This window comes from Pelophylax lessonae (genome assembly GCF_965119305.1).
Source record: "Pelophylax lessonae genome assembly, chromosome: 3".
Taxonomy (NCBI): domain Eukaryota; kingdom Metazoa; phylum Chordata; class Amphibia; order Anura; family Ranidae; genus Pelophylax; species Pelophylax lessonae.
Window position 1 is genome coordinate 646,308,004 of NC_138770.1, and position 19,523 is coordinate 646,327,526.

The 19,523-nt window shown below is 42.5% G+C and overlaps 2 protein-coding genes across 3 annotated transcripts in view; one reads left to right on the forward strand and one right to left on the reverse strand.

The window, feature by feature from the left end:
* The window catches only part of MSH6 (mutS homolog 6), a 68,352-nt gene extending 66,507 nt beyond the window's left edge, over positions 1-1,845 (forward strand). Inside the window, exon 10 of the mRNA XM_082251369.1 lies at positions 314-1,845. Within this exon, the coding sequence (XP_082107495.1) occupies positions 314-386 (73 nt within the window). The 3' untranslated portion in view covers positions 387-1,845. The remainder of the gene's footprint in view (positions 1-313) is intronic.
* Positions 1,730-19,523, reverse strand: part of FBXO11 (F-box protein 11) — a 143,552-nt gene continuing 125,758 nt past the window's right edge. For both annotated transcript variants that reach the window (XM_082251370.1, XM_082251371.1), the window contains exons 19-23: positions 17,764-17,874; positions 15,778-15,885; positions 6,665-6,773; positions 1,947-2,045; positions 1,730-1,867 (exon numbers count right to left, since the gene is read on the reverse strand). In XM_082251370.1, coding sequence (XP_082107496.1) covers positions 1,738-1,867; positions 1,947-2,045; positions 6,665-6,773; positions 15,778-15,885; positions 17,764-17,874 — 557 coding nt within the window. In that variant the 3' untranslated portion in view covers positions 1,730-1,737. The remainder of the gene's footprint in view (positions 1,868-1,946; positions 2,046-6,664; positions 6,774-15,777; positions 15,886-17,763; positions 17,875-19,523) is intronic.

Below are 19,523 nucleotides of genomic sequence, written 5' to 3' on the forward strand. Positions count from 1 at the left end.
AAAGCAAGTGAGTAGAACAGGACTTGTAGATGTTTAAGGAAACATGGAGGCTGCTAATGCTGACCTGAAAATACTAATTGCCTAGCCATCCCTTCAGCCCTGGAAAAAGTGCAGCCAGCACTCATCTCCATACTGAGTCATTGGATAATTTTTGCAATCGGGCAGCTAACTTAAAGATCAAAGCCAGGCAACTAACATTTTCAAGAAAGATCAAAAACAAATTTTATTTAAAGGAAGTCTTTAAAAACATAACCCTCACAAAACAGAACCATTTCAATCTTTGTTAATACATTTCTTCCTTCTTTCTGTACAGGCAGTTGAACACGTTGCTGGATGAACATACTTCGGATTTGCAAGCGATCAACAAACTACTGGAAATGCTTTAAACTTGTTTTTAAAAGCAAAAAAAAAAAAAATACAACAGTGTTTTTTGGTGTTTATTCACAAGGCTGGTTTTCACACATTATGATCTAATAAACTTTATTTTTTAAAAATGACCATATTTCCATTTTTTTTTCTTTCCTAGGAAATTAAACCCCTTTTTTTATTTCATACCTACCCTCTACATAATGGTTATTGAATACTCCACAATATATTAAGTCTAGATGTTATGGTACATGCATACACTTTCAGGCTGTTTTGATTACCCACTGTCACCAATACATATAAATGGGGGAGAAACAAAAAAAACAAACAAAATTTAAAAAGGAAAAAAAAAAAAAAGCTATGAAACTCTATATATGCTAGTCTCAGCTTCATAAAGAGCGGGAAATCTCACAATTTCCAGCAGTATACAAGTTCCAGGCTGTTCAAACAAAAAATGAACAGTAACAAACCGGTGCAATCTGAGGAGACTACAGTAAACTTTAAACCAAAGTCAACACCCGCCCTATTGGCTAGGGGGAGTGATGGAAGCATACACACTCGCAGCTTCAGCATCTCCTTTACGCAACTGTCCTCGTCCGGGGCAATATGTAAATGAAGACCGTCACGGGGAGGGAACGAGAGGAAAGGAGACAACATTCTAACTTTTCCAAAAGGATACCAGAAAAATTGCTGGATTAAGATTAGTGTTTTTCCTCTTTCATAGAAAGAACATAGATACTGGGACATGAGTACAGTTTTACAGCAATGCTATGGTGGGCTAACAAAACAGGACACGTTCAAGTACAATAAACTGTGCTTGAAATTAAAAAATAAAAAAAAAACTACATGAGATTAAAGCATTAAAATATCTCATTCTGAATACGTGTTTAAAAAAAAAAAAAATCAAAAGAAATGCAGAAGTGCTAGCTCACATTTTACCATGTTACAAAAAGCAATTGGTACCCATGTCCGTGTGTGTTCAGCAGCAACAACAAATGCTGCCTGTCTACAGGATAGAACTACTGCAAAGGTGGCTGCCTCTAAGCTGCTGCCTATAGGAACACCAGCAGAGGGCAGCGTCTGTACAAAACAGTAGCTTATTATTTCTTTTTTTCTTCACTTCTGTCCTTCCAAAAGTCTTTTGAGTAATGCTAAAATAAAAAAAGAAAAACAAAATGCCCAGTTCTTCCTTTACATCCTGAGTCAACATATTGCCTCTTCTACTTCCTTTTTTTGGCAAGTGGAGTATGCGCGTATCAACATCAGTCTTCCAGAATTCGGGCAATTTTTTGTTTTAATTTTTTTTCAAACCAAAAAAAAAAAAGTTTATAACAGTTAGAATGGCAGGACTTCCCCTTTTTGTAAATAAGTTCAGTTGTGTTGCAATGTATTAGATTCTATAGGTGGAGCAGAGTCATATAATGTATCTGTGTCATGAGTGGGTTCTCCAGCTAATGTACAAGGATTGGACAGTGTTCCGGCACCACAGTCACAGAAGAACCTGCAAGATGAAATGACAGATCATTAGAAAGAATCCGAAGAATTTAGAACAAAGAAAAGTGGAGCTTCTTTTCACTTACCTATCATGCCTAATAAACTCTACATCGTGTCCTTGGTGACATTTCTTAATGCAGTTCACACAGATGGCATTACGGTCTGTTGTGTTGCAGGTGTGACATCTAATAAAAATTAAAAAAAAAAATCATTCAGTACTCCACAGCCTCCTCCCCAGATTCAGTGTTATCACAGCAACAACCATTCAAAGCCCCCAACGTGGTTGGAAAACACAATGGTTCCTTTAGGCTGCATTCACATGTCAGCGTATGGATCGCGGGCAGAATCGCTGCGATTCTGCACACGATCTGGAGATCGTTGCAAATCGCAGGACGCCTGTGAATTGCAATAGCACCCCAAACGCTGAGCGATGTTGCCACAATTTCCGCCTGCCGAATCATGGTAACATCGTGCAAACAAAATTGCGGGACGCATTACGCCCAAAAAAGTACAAGAGCTTCTTTGGAGCGTATTGCGTCCCGCAATTTTTTTTTGCGCAATGTTACTGCGATTCGGCAGGCAGAAATCGCAGCAACATCGCTCAGCTTTTGGGGTGCTATTGCAAATCACGGGCAACCGCGATTTGCAATGATCTCCGGATCACTGTGATTCTGCCCACGATCCATACGCCGACATGTGAATGCAGCCTTAGAGCAAACATTCTCAAGGTTCCTCTAAGGCAGTGATGGAGAACCTTGGCACCCCAGATGTTTAAGAACTACATTTTCCCATGATGCTCAGCTACACCACAGAGTGCATGAGCATCATGGGAAATGTAGTGCCAAGGTTTGCCATCACTGCTCTAGGGCATTGATGGTGAACTTTGGCACCCCAGATGTTTTGGAACTTCATTCCCCATGATGCTTATGCACACTACTGTAGTTGAGCTGTTTTGGAAATGTACTTCCAAACATCTGGGGTGCCAAGGTTCGCCATCACTGCTCTAGGGGGTTTCCTGAGCTCTAAACCGAAGAATACTTTTTTCTTCAGAAGCAAGTATAAATCCATTTTTACAAAAAAAAAAAACATTAAGTTGGGCTGCAGGCTGGACAACCTGGTCTAGGGAGAGCGTAGTGTAATATGGACTAGTAGGTTTAGATGATCTTTACTAACACATTCGAGGTGAACTCCAGCTAACACTTTATTACCAGTATACATTGTAAGCACTCCTGTCAGTCTTTAATAGTTTGTCAACCCTGTTTGGACAGCTTAGCCTAACTACTTAAACCCCTTAGGACATACCTGTGCGTCCTTAGGTTGAGGTGGCTGCAGCCAGGAGCTTGGTACCAAAATGTTTAGGCAGCGATGGGCTTCTTGTAGAAGTGATCTGAGTGGGTCTACAGCTGCCCCAATCACTTCTACAGGGCACAGGTGGTTAGCAGGCTCTCCCATACCAACAAAAAGCCCAGGTGTGCTGAAGGGAGGATAGAGGGGGAAGGTACATCTGTAATGTAAGAAACTGAGGAATCTATTGTCTTATCCAGGCAGGGGTGGGTGGGGAAAGCCGTACCCCCCAGGAGAAGACAGTAATTAGCAGCCACGTGCTATAATCAGAAAAGAATGGGCAGGCTGGATGTAACCATGTTAATTGATCAACTTGGTACATTCAGCCTGCTCATTAACGGTTCAAACCTCGTCCGGTTCCTGCTGAACCAACCAAGATTGGAACTGTGTATGGCCAGCCTTAGCTAAAAAATAAAGTACAAAATGGCTGGATCATCAGGAGCAAAAAAAGAACAAAGCCTATTTAATATATTTCTGTTTTTGGGTTTAACAGTGCTTTAGGCTCAGGATATGAAGCAAGCAGGAGCCGCATCAGGGAGAGGTTTCCATGATTTTGTATGTTTGGAAAGAGTGCGACACTTCACCCCAACAGATGTCAGCACTCAGTGTTCACTCCCTTCACGTACAAAATTGGGGAATACAATAGCCGACGACCCATGAAAATGTGGTATCTCCTGGTGATTGGCTTGACAAACCTACTTGTGCATCAAGTCTTCAGACACCGGGCAAAGCACTGAGACAATTTGCAGAGGCCCTGGACCTAAAAAGTGTCCTGCAGCTACCTTATTACCAGAAAATGGGTCTGCAAAGTGCCTTACATGGAACCCAGTGTGGACAGGTAATTTCCAGACCATCCTCATAACATCCAGTGTGGTCTGAGCACAGCATTCCAAAAGCCAGGATGAGAATGGTCCCATTGGATAGCTACAATCTAAGAGACCCAGCTGTAGCAGCGATATAGGGAGGAGTCGGTTGAAGAAAAAAAAAAAAAAAAGGTTAAAAAAAACAGCAAAACTGACTAGAAGACATCCATCCTCCTAGGAAACCGGCAGAAAATGGAGGCATACCTACCGTAGGAGTAGTTATCCTGAGCTGGCCTAGTTTGCCTGCCAGTGTACAATCCCCCCTCTAGCTGGCAGTATAACTTCCAGTGTTTCTCAATGGACAAACTTAACCACTTTACACCACCACACTGTGTGAGGGTTTCCATCAGAAAACCGCTTCCTCCAGTCTGAACATAGATATCAGATATTACAGCCGCCCTACATACAAAGCTAGCAGACAACTTTGCTTGTACAAGTTCTGGAATTTTTATTTAACAAACCGAATATATACTTCATCAGGTCAGGTGCCTGATCACATTATCATATGCAGAAACATAATTAACCTGAATTACCTAGCCATCTGGACAAAAACAATATGCGAATGGAAATGCAAATCCAGAAAATGTTATCATTAACATGTTAATTAACTCAGCACTGCAACAAGGCTAAAACAAAACACATTATCCTAAGTATAAACACAGAACCCACAATGGACAATAGGTGAGTAAATCAGCATAAGCAACAATGTTTGGCAGACAGGTGGTTGAGCTGATGATATTAGTATCTGCTATGAGTCTGACTGTCTTGGGGAGACATGGACTTGAATCCAAAGTACCATTACTCCAAGGGCCCCACATATCACCCCCCCCCCCACCAAAAGGTAGACTAACCAGGTACTAGACCTCTAATCAGTCTGTGCCTGAGTTAGTCAGGTAACAAGTCCCAAAGAGTCAATCCATCCTGGCAGCTTCCTCCACAAAGTTCCACATAGTTTGTCCCGGCAGGGCGCATGGAGCTCTCCTAGCCAATCAGTCTGTGGAAGTCTGGTTTGAGCCGGCCAGACTGGGCTTCTCAGTCACCCTGTGCCCCTAATAAGCAAAAGGTGACAGACATAAGAGGGGCCTAGGGAGCTGAAAGAGGGATGTCTCAACCTCTCGAAGGTAAGCTGGGTTTCACGGGCCCCCCCCCAACCAAAGTGACTTCCGTCACATCCAGTTAAAAAAAAAAAAAATTGAAATTTCTTCATCAGTTTAGACCAATATGTATTCTGCCACTTTTTTGGGTACAAAACATCCCAATAAGCGTATATTGATTGGTTTGCACAAAAGTTATAACTTCTACAAACTATTGGATATTTTTATTTGTTTTCCTAGTAATGGTGGCGATCAGCGACTTAAAGTGGGTCTGCAATATTGTGGTGGACAAATTTGACGCTGACTCTTTTTGGGGACCAGTGACACCAATACATATTCAGTGATAAAAAAAATATGCACTGTCACTGTACTAATGACACTGGCTGGGAAGAGGTTAGTCATCAGGGGCGATCAAAGGGTTAACTGTGCCAAGCCTGTGTTTTCTCACTGTGGGGGAGGTGCTTTTACTATGGGAAGGCATCAATATACCTGTTTTGCAGGAACACAGGATCAATGCCTTCCCTACTGACAGAACAACAATCCGCCGTGTTTACATAGGTAGGTCGCCGTTCTGTCTGAATTCTAAACAATCAGGGGATGCGGGCAGAAAAGTATGCGGTACCTGCTGCTGGGCTCCCGCTGTGTGCGATTACAACGGGAGCGAGCCCCCCAGAAGTGTCAGATCCTGTGTTCGGTACGTAATCTGGCACAGAGCAGTTGCCCTGCAGCAATATATCTGTGGTGGGCGGTTGGGAAGTGGTTAAACCTAGTGCTAAAATTTAGGGTTTTACACGCGCGCTCCTCCTCTTTAGGTCTCTTGCATACGACACTCCTGTTTGAGCATCTACATTTTCTGACTTTTTTTTTTTTTATGTATTTGATTGTATTTTTGCACAAATGCTTTTGTGCGCACACACGCATTCTCGCAAAAACTTTTTCTCGTGTTCTTGTTTAGCACGATATGTAAATGGACATTTGTGCGGAATCGTGCGCATTTGCTGTAAATTACTGACCATAAATGCATAAGTTTCTATTTTGTTTTTATTATAGAATGCACAATGCTAGTTTATGTGCCTGTGTGTATAGGCACATTACAATTAATGGGCTGTATTTTAGCGCAGTAAAGAAAAGAAAAAAAAAGCTGTACTGAGCAAGAGGCCTAACATTTGTACTGGTATGTCGCCAGTCAGTGGCTACAAAGCAACCTCCATTTACCTTAATGCAGAACAGTAACGGGATTGTACTTTGGCAAGCAGCTATACAAGAGCTCTGACATGCTCTTTTCACCATAGAGCTGACTAAAGCATTTCCTGCACCAGGCAATAAATCTCAAAAATTAAACATGATGTTGATGCTTTTTCCTTCATGTTGCATCTACACCCTTATAAGCTGTATTAGCTAAGCCTGCAGTAACCCATCACTCTCACACTGCCCAAAGTGTGGAAAACCACTCACTTATGGAGTTCTTGTTCCATTACAGGGTCTGGGAACAGCAAGATTTACCTGTAGAAATCGTGCATTGGGTAGCTGGTATAACTTGAAATCTTGTATAGACACTGGCCTCTAGTGACTGCTTTTTCTATAGCATCTTGATTGTTCATTATTTTGTTATCTGAAAGAATGGTGTGAAATACAATTAATTTATTAACCTAGAAAAATCCATGGTCAGCCATCAAAGACATATTTTTTTTTTTTTTTTTAATAGGAGGAAAAAATTGTAGCTGATCACCACAGGCAACACAAACTTAAGTATCTGGCATATACTACAAAAATGCAGCTCTATTATAAAGTTTTCCCCAACAGATTTCCTAGCCTATCGCTGTGTGAGTGCAGTACAGTACACAACCCTGTTAAAACAACAAAAATTCCCAGCTCACTTTCCAGCCACCCTGCAACAAACCAAATTGACCCCATCCAACTGTTCAAGTTAAAAATAGGGGTTTAGTTTACACACATTTGCAAATATATGCATAAGCTGCAAGTGACCATGTCATGGCACCCCAGTGTTTGTTTGTTTTTTGCTCTTCCATGTGCCCCTTGCTGAAAAAGGCCAGTTATAGGTTGGGGTGGTGGCCATTTATTTGTAAAGTTGGTGAATTGGTGAGGGAACGCAGAGGATACCTTCACTGTCATTGTGCTAATACTGGGTGTCCAGTGCGTCCCTGTACCTTTATGGAGGGGTAGGCTCCATCAAGACATAGCTGCCCTCACCCACTTGCCTACTGGGCACTTTTAGGCCCCTTTCACACAGGCGGACCTTTCAGATCCGCCTGTCAGTTTTTTTGGCGGATCTGAACGGTCCCCCCATGCATCCCTATGGGGCATCGGTCAAATCTGGACGGATGGAAACCCTATTTTCCACCCATCCAGCGGATCGGATGAAAACGGGCCAACCGATTTCCCCCATAGAGATGCATGGGGAACTGACAGCTGTGTCTCCACATAAATAGACTCCGTCCGACGGACGGAGTGTGTGAAAGGAGCCTTAACCTCTTCATGCCCAGGCAAATTTTCAGCTTTTCGCGCTCCCACACTTTGAAGGGCAATTGCGCAGTCATGCAACAAAATGTTTATCCTTTTTTTTTTTTTTCTCACAAATAGAGCATTCTTTTCGTACGATTTAATCACCACTGTTTTTCTTTGTTTTGGCTATAAAATTTTGCAAGTAATCTTTCTTCCTAAAATGGGGTACGAAAAACAGGCGAACGATTGTCCGATTTTCCTCGTTGTTTCACAGCAAATCGGAACCGATGAAAGAATTTTCTTACGAAAATTCTCGTACAACAAAGGCTTTTTCTGTTTCAGATCATGCGCAGTCTTTCTGTTCTGATACACATTAAAACAAAAATCGTTTGTTTTTTCCCGTACGAGAAACATTTTGGAGTTTGTCCCTTCGAGAATTTTCATAAGAAAATTCTGAATCGTCTGTAGAAAGTTCTATACACACTATACAAAAAAAAATAAAAAATCTTTGGACAACAATGTTCCCCCGATTGTCTTATAGTGTGTACGAGCCTTAAGTTTAGTCCAAACTTTATTCCGCTACATTTTTTTGCTAGGTGGCCTCCTGGTTGTTGGTGGACACTGAAACAGTGTGAAAATAACCAAATCAGTGTATATTATTTAGTCTGCAGGAAAGTTACAGTCCACACACTATGGTGTATAATATATATAAAATCGATCAATCCTGATGGCCTAACATTTCCGGAGGCCTGAAAAACACCAGGACAGTAAAAATCTAATTTTTTTGAAGTTGTGATTTTTTGGAAAATAATTTTTTTTTTTTTTTTTTTTTTTAACATACTGTTCCCAGTGCAGTACAGCATTCTATAACGGGTGTGGTGGTGATCAGGGACACTGACTGTAGACAGTATGTAAAAATATGTATTTGTTTTCCATTTGGTTTCTTTTTATACATTTTTTTTCCCACTGACCAGAGCAATGCAGTGTTACCATAGTAACACTTTACTACTCTGGGAAAGTGATCAGGATTTTTTTTTTTGTACACAATTGTTTATAGCAGTAAATTGCACTGGTTTAAGCAACAATTTTTACTGAATTAAATTTGTGTGTTTTGTTGTGCTTAGCTGTGATTGGCCACAGCTCATAACATGGTACAGATGAGCTGTGATTGGCCCTGTCTGTACCATGTGATCACTGTGACCAATCTCAGCTAGCAACACAATTGTATACAATGAATTGCATGAGAGGAAGACATCCATAGTGTACAATTGTCACGTGATCTGCTGTGATTGGTTACAACGGTCACATGGTACCTGCAGCAGGCCGGTTCACTAATCGGTTATCCATCTGACACAGCCAGTGACAGATTGCGCCGCAGCGAGGTGCGTTTGGGGAGGACGTCCCGCTCCCCTGTCATCTTGTTATAGGCCAGGCAGGAACTGGTTATTCTAGCCATTATTATATATGTGCTCCAACTCAGGAGACTCAAAATTAGAGAGTTAGGACTGCAGCACACTGGAGTGCAGTGGCGTGGTCACTGCAATTTATGCATTTATTTGCAAATGCGTGCAAACAAAACCAGTTACTTTTATTGTGAACAGTTAGACAGGATCAATTCAGTTTTGTTGCAGGCTGGCAAGTAAGCTGGGAAATTGTTTTTTGACATGCATAACCCTTGTTTGTGCCCCTTGCTGCAAAGGCCAGTTTATAGGTTGGGGTGGTTGCCATTTGTTTACACTACCCTGTTACCAGGCTTTTGAAGGCAAGGAAAGGATGCCTACAGTGTCCATTAGCTGTTGAATTATATAATATGAATGCATTACAAAATATCCCAACCAACAGAAAACCTGTGAATACAAATAAGATAAAAAGCATTTTTTTTATTGCGATCAATAAAAATAAGTCACTTTAGATTAGGGACCCATTCTATACCCATATTAGTCTGATAGATAAAATGAGCATGTATTCTATCATGGACGGCTCACACCAGATGCTAGGTTTGCTAACACAAGACAAATGCAGACATGGAAAAATTATATTTTCAACAGAGCCTGTTCACACCATTGTGTAACAGTGCATTGTTTTAAAAAAAAAAAAAAAAACATTATGGGAGCATAGACCAGCAGTTTGACCTTTAGGTCAATTTAAAGGTTTATTTAACTTCAACAAGATAGATGTTAATGCCTACAATCTGGTGTAACCAGCAATACACCTATAAAAAACAAAAACTTTACAGCGTCCAAAACATAATGCATTCCCCAAATACTTATAAATGTCATTTATCAAGTACAATAAATATTTAACAAAATCCAAAATGGATCATACAGTGCATCTGGAAAGTAGTCACAGCGCTTCACTTTTTCCACATTTTATGTTACAGCCTTATTCCAAAATGGATTAAATTGCTTATTTTCCTCAAAGTTCTACAAACAATACCTCATAATGACAATGTGAAAGAAGTTTGTTTGAAATCTTTGCAATTTTTTAAAAATAAAGAAAATCACATGTAGGCAAGTATTCACAGCCTTTGCTCTATAATTTGTTGAAGCACCAATTACAGCCTCAAATATATTTGGAGTATGATGCTACAAGCTTGGCACACCTATTTTTGGGCAGTTTCTCCCATTCTTCCTTGCAGGACCTCTCAAGCTCAATGATGTTGAATGGGAGCGTTGGTGCACAGCCGTTTCAGATCTCTCCAGAGATGTTCAATCGGGTTCAAGTCTGGGCCACTCAAGGACATTCACAGAGTTGTCCCATAGCCACTTCTTTGTTATCTTGGCTGTGTGCTTAGGGTCGTCCTGTTAGAAAATGAACCTTCACCCCAGTCTGAGGTCCAGAGAGCTCTGAAGGTTCTCATCAAGGATATCTCTACATTGCTGCATTCATCTTTCCCTCTATCCTGACTAGTCTCCCAGTTCCTGCTGTGGAAAAAACCCTCACAGCATGATGCTGCCACCACCATGCTTCACTGTAGGGATGAGCGGTGCCTGGTTTCCTCCAAACACGACCCTTACCATTCAGGCCAACGAGTTCAATCTTTGTTTCGTCAGACCAGAGAATTTTGTTTCTCATGGTCTGAGAGTCCTTCAGGTGCCTTTTGGCAAACTCCAGGTGAGCTGTCATGTGCCTTTTACTGAGAAGTGACTTCCGTCTGGCCACTCTACCATACAGGCCTGACTGGTGAACTGTTGCAGAGATGGTTGTTCTTCAGAAAGGGTTCTCCTCTCTCCACAGAGAAATGCTGGAGCTCTGTTAGGGTAACCGCCGGGTTCTTAGTCACCTCCCAGACTAAGGTCCCCCCCAAATTGCTCAGTTTGGCCAGGCAGTACGCGCTAGGAAAACACCTGGTGGTTCCAAACTTCTTCCGTTAACAGACGATGGAGGCCATTGTGCTCATTGGGACCGTCAAAGCTGCAGAACATTTTCTATACCCTTCCCCAGATCTGTGCCTTCGATACAATCCTGTCTCGGAGGTCTACAGACAATTACTTGGACTTCATGGCTTAGTTTGTGCTCTGACATGCATTGATAACTGTGGGACCTTATATAGACAGGTGTGTGCCTTTCCAAATCATGTCCAATCAACTGAATTTACCACAGGTGGACTTTCTACAAGTTGTAGAAACATTTCAAGGATGATCAGTGGAATCAGGATGCACCTGAGCTCAATTTTGAGTGTCCCGGCAAAGGCTGTGAATACTTATGTACATGGGATTTTTTATTTTTAATACATTTGCAAACAAAACTTCTTTCAAGTTGTGGTTATGGGGTATTGCTTGTAGAATTTTGAGGAAAAAATTACTTACCGTAAAATCCATTTCTCTGATGTTCATTGACGGACACAGCTCCTGATCTTCTTAACGATTGGGTTGTACTCCCCTACAAAGAGTAGGACACTAGGCAGGAAAAAAAAGAAAAGTCTGGCTACGCCTATGGGCAGTCCCAGGGGGTATACTCCCGATCTCTGATATAGGTACTCAGTTTTGTTACAAGCAGTGTCAGAAGGATTACATCTCCATAAAAGGATGGGTGCTGTGTCCGTGAATGATCAGAGAAATGGATATTACGGTAAGACAAAAACCCCATTTTCCCTTTCATTAATTGACGCACACAGCTCCTGATCATCTTAACCATTGGGACGTCCCAAAGCAGTGTTAAACATGAGGGGTGGGAACAGAAAAAAAAAATTCCCCAGGCTAAACAGTAGCCAACCAGGCAACAGGAGCTAAACCAAAACAACTGGAGCCCACCTGAAAAAAAAACAATACACCCTCAAAGAGGATCAAGTCCTCTAAACAGCAGCCTGCAAAAAAAAAAAAAAAAAAAGTGTGCACCAACAACCAGGTGGCCACCTTGCAAACCTGCATCACTGACGCCTGATGACGGAAAGCCCAGGAGGCACTGAGCGCCCGAGTAGAATGCGCCTTGACAGGGAAAGGAGGAACCTGACCCTGGATGGAATAGGTCTGATCCATCTGGAAATGGTCGCAGAGGAAACGGAAAACACTTCCCGAGGCCCATCCGTGAGCACAAATAGTGAGCCTCACTTCCTAAAAGACTCCGTAGCTGCCAGGTACACTTTAATTTCCCGCACCACAATCCAAGGCATGCAAAGAAATTTTCCTTGGATGTGTTGGCCTGGGACACAGGGAAGGCAACACAATGTCTTCATTCAAATGAAAACCTGAGGAAGGAACAACAGGGGAGATGAACCACCTAATCACTGTGAACCACCAGTAAGGTGAACAACAGGATATCGCTGTCAATTGCTAGTACTCCAGGCCAGTTTCTGCTTAACTCCCCATTGAAGGAAGGTCAAGATCCGAGCCACAAACAAGAGCGAGGATGAACCCCCAAGAGAGTCACACCACGCAATATAAGCCTTCCACGTACAACGGTAGATCTTCCTAGCAGTAGGTTTCCTAGATTTTAACAGCATTGGAAACACAGACTCACGACTGTAAAGCAGGAGAGGAAGCTGCCAAGGAACGTCAGCAACCAGCCACACCAGATCGGCATACAAAGCCCAGCGAGGCCAGTCCGGGGACACCAAGACGACTGGAATCCCTTCTGCCTCGATCCTGCGTAGAAGTCTTAGCAGAAGCGTGAGAGGAGGGAAGGTGTAAATCAGACGATACTGACTCCACAGGGCAACCAGCGCATCTGTGGCATCCGCCAGAGGATCCCGTAACCGAGCCACAAACCTCTGCACCTTTCTGTTGAGCCGGGAAGCCAACAAATCCACCTCGGGGATGCCCCACCAGAGACACAACTGATGAAACACCTCCGGATGAAGGGACCACTCCCCTGGGTCCAACGCCTGCTGACTGAGGTAATACGCCCGCCAGTTTTCCACCCTGGGATGTACCAATCAAGCACCAATCAATCCTCAACAAAGAGGGAGAGGACCCCACCGACTCACCACCCTGCAGAAACCAGGCACCTTAGCCACCAGGAGAATCTGCACTGCACAAGTGGCAATCAGGAAGGATCCAAGGGTCAGCACCAGGGGATGAGGAAATCGCGGAAATCACTGCCCAGAGGGCTCCACAGACATGGCCGCCGCAATTTTCAATCACAAACCACCGCAAAATGGCCACCGGACTACACAAACATAGCTACAAGAAAATTGCGGCCCGAGCGGCAACCTAAGGTTCCCAGGAGGTATCCCAGGCCTCAAGGACAGGCCCCGGCAGGAGCCCCCACCAGATACAACACCCCCCCCCGCGCCAATCACCAACACCACCACAACCCCCCCATAGCGCCCCACCCCCGGAGGTGGACCAGACCACCCACACAGCCCCAGCATAAAAGATGAAGGGGGGTGCCTGACAGGAAGCAGGGGTTCGAATGACCCAAGGAGGGGCCAACGTCCACTCCAAAACACTCCAGGGGGGGGACCACAGCTACTCACCATACCAGGAACCAGGCGGGCACCGCTCCAGACAGAACCCCTCGCCATCGAAATTGGGGGAGCTATCAGCCAGGAGGAACGCTGCAACTCGGGCCGAGACCTAGTCGTATGCGACCTCACGAGGTGTTTAACTCGCAGGCCAGCCCCTGTCCAGGAGGGGGGGGGCTATGTTGCGGCCAACCTAGCGTGTAGCTGAGGTCTGTGTGGGCTCGCTGGTCAGACTGGGATGACCACTGAAACTTGATTATCTAGCCCCTCGCCCAGTCCAGCAGTTGATTGTAGATCTCACACGAATAAAAAACAGGAGAAAAGTTCTATCTAAAAAGAAAAAATTGCCAGGACCAGAGATCCCAGCAAGGAACTAGGGCCTTACTCCTAACTAACCAGGAAAAAAACAGAGTACCTATACCAGAGAGAGGGAGTATACCCCCTGGGACTTCCCATAGGCGTAGCCAGACTTTTTTTCTGCCTAGTGTCCTACTCCTGTAGGGGGCAGTATAACCCAATGGTTAAAAAGTTCAGGAGATGTGTCCATCAATGAACGAAAGAGAAATAATAAATTTAATTCAATTTTAAATAAGGCTTTAACATAAAATGTGGAAAAAGTGAAGTGCTGTGAATACTTTCCGGATGCACTGTTTGTTTTAAAGTCAAATGGTGAAAGAACCAAACGTTTCCACCAACAATATCAATATGCAATCAAATAAAAAAAACGGATAAAAGTCTGATAGTAAATGAACTCCAATACAGTCTGGGGGAAGGGAGCGATCCAGCAGACTTTCCTTTTTGAGTGAAGTTACGCTTTAACACTACCACAATAAACTGAGTTAGAGGAAATATTGCATGTTAAAGATAACTTAAAAAGGACCAATCCAGAACTAGAACTTCTGTATGAAAGATGAAAAGCAAAATTCTTATGGCACTCCAGAAGTCAAAAAGCTGAGATCCAGGTGCTTAAAGGAATCTTTATGACAAAAACGTGGAGACCACCACTTGAGACAACCTTTGAAAATGTTGGTTGCCTGGCTGCACCACACTGGCTTCCATTCCTTCTGAATCACTGACCCGGGACAAGTTTGCAGGACATTACTCCAGTCACCTCCTGTATGCTTGTTTAGGTAAGTTACTCTAAATCCATCACAGCCAAGATCCATGCAAGCACTTTAACCACTTCAATACCGAGCACCCCTTTTCTGCCGAGGCCAATTTTCCGCTTTCAGCGTTGTCTCACTTTGAATGACAACTGCTCAGTCATGCAACACTGTAGCCATATGAAATGTTCATCATTTTTTTTCACCCAAATAGAACTTTCTTCTGGTGGTATTTAATCACCACTGGGTTTTTTTTTTTTTTAATTTTTGCTTAACAAATGGAAAAAAAAAATTTTGAAGAAAAAACAAAAACGTTTTTCTGTTGGTTATAAATTAGGCAAATAAGTATTTTTTCTTCTTCACTGATAAGGCTGCACTGATGGGCACTGATGAGGCAACAATGTTAGGCACTGATAAGATGGCACTTATGATCAGTGTCCCGATTATCAGTGTAAATCTACTGACAGGCTTGCTGCTTATCGGCAATCCTTTCCTCACAGACACGTGTGAGGAAAAGACTGTCGATAACCGGCAAGTCTGTTTACATGTGATCGGCTGTGATTGGACACAGCTGATCACATGGTAAACGGCCGGCCCTTTACCTCAATCTGCTCAGCTGTGTCCGAAGGACACATCGATTACAGAGGGGGCCCGATGCCCGCCCCAGGGGGGACGCAGGAGGTTCATTCTGGGAGGATGTCCATGGACGCTCTCCCAGAACCAAAGAGCCGTGCTGTTGCCGTCTTTCAGCTAGAACGTGATATTAAAGTGGTTAAACAGCATGTAAGGAATGACAGCCTTCATAGTTCTTTCATTTTCTAGGTAGGCACACTTACTTTAGTTGAGCTAGATGGACTTGTGTCTTTTTTCAACCTGACTATGTAACTGGACAGTTCTAAAGAAGAACACCACTCTTTCGATTTCAAACTTACTTTTTAAATATACTGACTGCAAAAAGAGGAAGAGTCAGAAATGTTCTCAAACTAGTGAAATGAGAGAATCTAAAGCTTAGTAAGCTCTATTGGTGGGGATCATACTGATGAAATTCTCAGCAGCCATAAGGAAGTCTGTGTGTGTGACTCAAACAAACACCACAGTTCATGGGATAGCAGGCACATATCAAGAATACGTGAGGTAGAAAATACCTTTCATAGTAACATTTACACCAGATGCCAAGAATAGCCCTCCGAAGCGGTTGTTAAATATCTGATTGCCTTCAAGGGTCGCAGTAGCATGGTTTGTAATTTCAATACCTTAAAGCAAACAAAAACATGTTTGAGGAAAAATGTAAAGCAAAAAAAGTTTCTTAATGTGAACCTGTCACAAACCTGTACAATTCAAACCAAGCATACGAAAACAAAAAGCAGAAAAAACTAAACTAAATTGATAACTAAATTTAGACTCAAATCTCGCTTCTAGAACTTGAGTTTGTCCAACCCCCCTCTTCTCACCTCCCTATTGGTCAGTGAGACCACTTATCAAATTTAAGGACACCATTAAGAAGACTTTGGATGAGGGAGGGGCAGTGTCCAGCTAATTTTTGAGGGGGGAAAAAAAAAATGGGATTTGCCTATAATTAAAATAGTTGTGAACCTCGTAAATGAAATATGAACAGAGCATTTCCTTCTATATGGTGTACTTGTCTCAATTAAGAGCCAAGTGTCATATTTCTGTCCGCAGCTTCGTTCCTCTGCTATCTGCATGAATCACTTCTGACAGATTTTCCTGACACCAAGAGAAAAAAAAAGGTGACAGGGGAGGGAGCTCTAGCACACAGCCTGTGATTGACAGCCTCAGCTCTGTTTGTGTGCGCTGTGTGAAGGGGAAGAGAGGGGTTTCCCTCCCCTCCAAACAGCATTCAGCTCTTCTCACTGAGCTCTGCAGTGTGCAGCTTCATCTCCCTGCCCCCTATTTCCTGACAGCTCTGACAAGCTTTATAAATTCTGAACTTTGAATGGCTGTAGAGAAGAGAGGACTGCAGATAAACTGGTCTGGTACAACTTACAGCATGTAGGAGGTTTTCTTTTCATGTGTATCAAATGAGGCCAGTCATTTCACTGGGTATACGTAAGGGTTTACAACCACTTTAAAGCAGCTATATCTCTGGATTTACAAATAATTTTATAAGCAGTTTGCACCCAAGGTATTCTATAAATATGCATTTTTTTAGGATAATGACAGGTTTACTTAACCTTACACAGACATGTTGCTCCAAAATATTCAGTGCAATATTTCAACATTCAAATGACAGAATGTGCAGGGGAATTGGTAAGTCAGGCTTTACACAAAAAGTAACTGGCTTTAAAGTCCAGGAATTCAGCTACTTTGTAAAAAGTAAAGGCACACTATGAGTGAAGTTCAGGAAGGTGCATGACATCCCCCGGGCTTACCTCTATTATTTACATTTGATGGGTTTTATGGCTCTGCTTGAGCATACTCCAGGCTGTGAGATAAGAGAGGAGCACACAGAGCAGCTATGCCCGCCCCGCACCTCCCCTCTGCTGCTCATTTGGGGAAGCCTTTGTATTTTGTGAATGGGTTCACATAATACAAAGGCTTCTGTGATTGGGCAGGAGGAAGGGAGGAGCCGGCACAGCAGCTGCACCAACTCTATTGCGGAAGATTTTTAGACTTGAAGCATCATTGGGCTCCTGGAAATACAGCAATAGTCATCTTCCAGAGTGCAATAAAACTATCAGATGTAAGTAATAGAGATAGTTCATGCGCCTCCTTAGACTTAACTCATAGTGTGCCTTCACTTTTTACAAAGCTGAATTCCTGGAACTCAACTTTAACTTAGTTAAAAAACAGATTTAGACAGGATCAGGTCTGTGTTGTGGTAACATACAATTTCTCCAAAATGCATGTTGACACACACACATTTAGGTGTTGCAATGTGCTATAAAGCAATACCATTTGTTGCATTACAAAGGGTTAGGTGTGATTTGACCACACTGGGGTTCATTGGCAGTCCATTCAAAATGAATGTGCTGCCTGGCATCATGTAACACACATTAATGTGCCTGCGTATCTGCAACACATAGATGTGATCCTGGAGTCCATATCTGAAACTAAATCCAATCCACCACATCAGCATTATTTCCTCCAAAAACATAACACAAATCACCAACCTGCAGCAAATCCGTCAAATATTCGGTTTTTCCTTAAGACAGGGTGACTGTTGGTGCTGATGAGCACTCCAGCTTGAGCGTTCCTGAAGATGTCATTCTCTTCCAGCAACCCTATCAGAGAGGAATTGTTAGAAAAGCATCTGATGTCTTCACCTGGCTGACATGACGACAGCACTGCAGGAAAATGAACGGACTCAATTCATAACACATTACTATATGCCGCTGGCTGTGTTTTTACTGTAGTGTTTAATGTAATCTGCAAGCAGAAACGTCATGGTAAAAAGGAAAGATTATACAGCAAGCATCTTTAGTGGAAAAATAAGGACAATACATGAAAATATAAATTCATATTTACCATCAAAATACCTCAAATCACATTGCACAAAAACATGCTCAGTTTGCAGTGTCTTACACTTCTAGATTTTCCCTTTTTCATAACATGACTTCTGCTGAGATTATGTAACTAATGTAGAGGTATAGTATAGTATAATTATATTTATGACAAGCAGGTTAAAAAGGAAGTCATTCCTGAAGTCCTTTGTATGCATAAAAGTTCCATACATCAACAGATCTCCCACAGTACCCAGCAAAAAAAAAAAGTGTATATATATATATATATATATATATATATATATATATATATATATATATATATATATATATATATATATTATATTATATAGGGTCTATTTACACCAGGGTGATAAGTTACAATGTGTTAACAGGTGTTGTGTTAAGAAAACCCAATGATCAGAAAAGGCTGCTCAACATACCACAACTGATCAAAAATCAATCCAGGTGTGTTGGGGTGCTATTCAGAATGAATTGCAATGTAGTTGTCATTACTGCAACACAATGGTGTGAATAGGCCTTCAAAGGAAATCATCAGGAATAAAATCTCAAAAGCATGAATTACATTCGGAGAGCGAAGGAAAATTTCCTTCCGATTTAAATGAGGCCAGGCAAAGAGAAGGAACAACAATGTCCTGGTTGAGGTAAAAGGTCCGAATCACATTAGAAAGAGAAGAAGACTCTTCCTATCAATACCACTTTGTTCTTGTGTAGGACCAAAAAGGTTCTTTACAGGCGATCGCAAAAAGTAAAGCAACCTTGTGTGTGAGTGATAAAAAAGAAATCCTAAGAACCAGGTACCAATCCCAAAGAATCATGGATGGTTGTACAGGAGCGGCCACATCAGGCACACCTTGTACAAATGTCTTGATGAGTGAATAAGAGGCCAGCGGTCTTTGGAATAAATGATCTGTCCCCTGGTAGTACTCAGGGCCAAATACTGATCCAGACCTAATTGCAGAAAGTTTAGGATGGGGGTGATATCTTCTTTCCTGCCACCCAGCAAAGTAAAACCATCCATGATGATGATGATGATGATGATGATGATGGCACACCTTATGAATAGTAGATTTACTATCCTTTAGCAGTGTGGGAGTTACCAAATCAGAGAGAATTCTGTCTCCAAGAACTGAGCTTCAACAGCCAACCAGTAAAGGCAGCAACCTTGAAGCATGGTGGAACATCAGACCTTGCAGGGGTCTTCAAACTATGGCCCTCCAGTTGTTCAGGAACTACAATTTCCATCATGCCCAGTCATGTCTGTGAATGTCAGAGTTTTACAATGCCTCGTGGGATGTGTAGTTCCGCAACAGCTGGAGGGCCGTAGTTTGAGGATCCCTGCCTTAGAGAGAGGAGATCTGGTTGATCTGAAAGAAGCCATTGGGTGTCTGCCAGAAATTTGATCATGT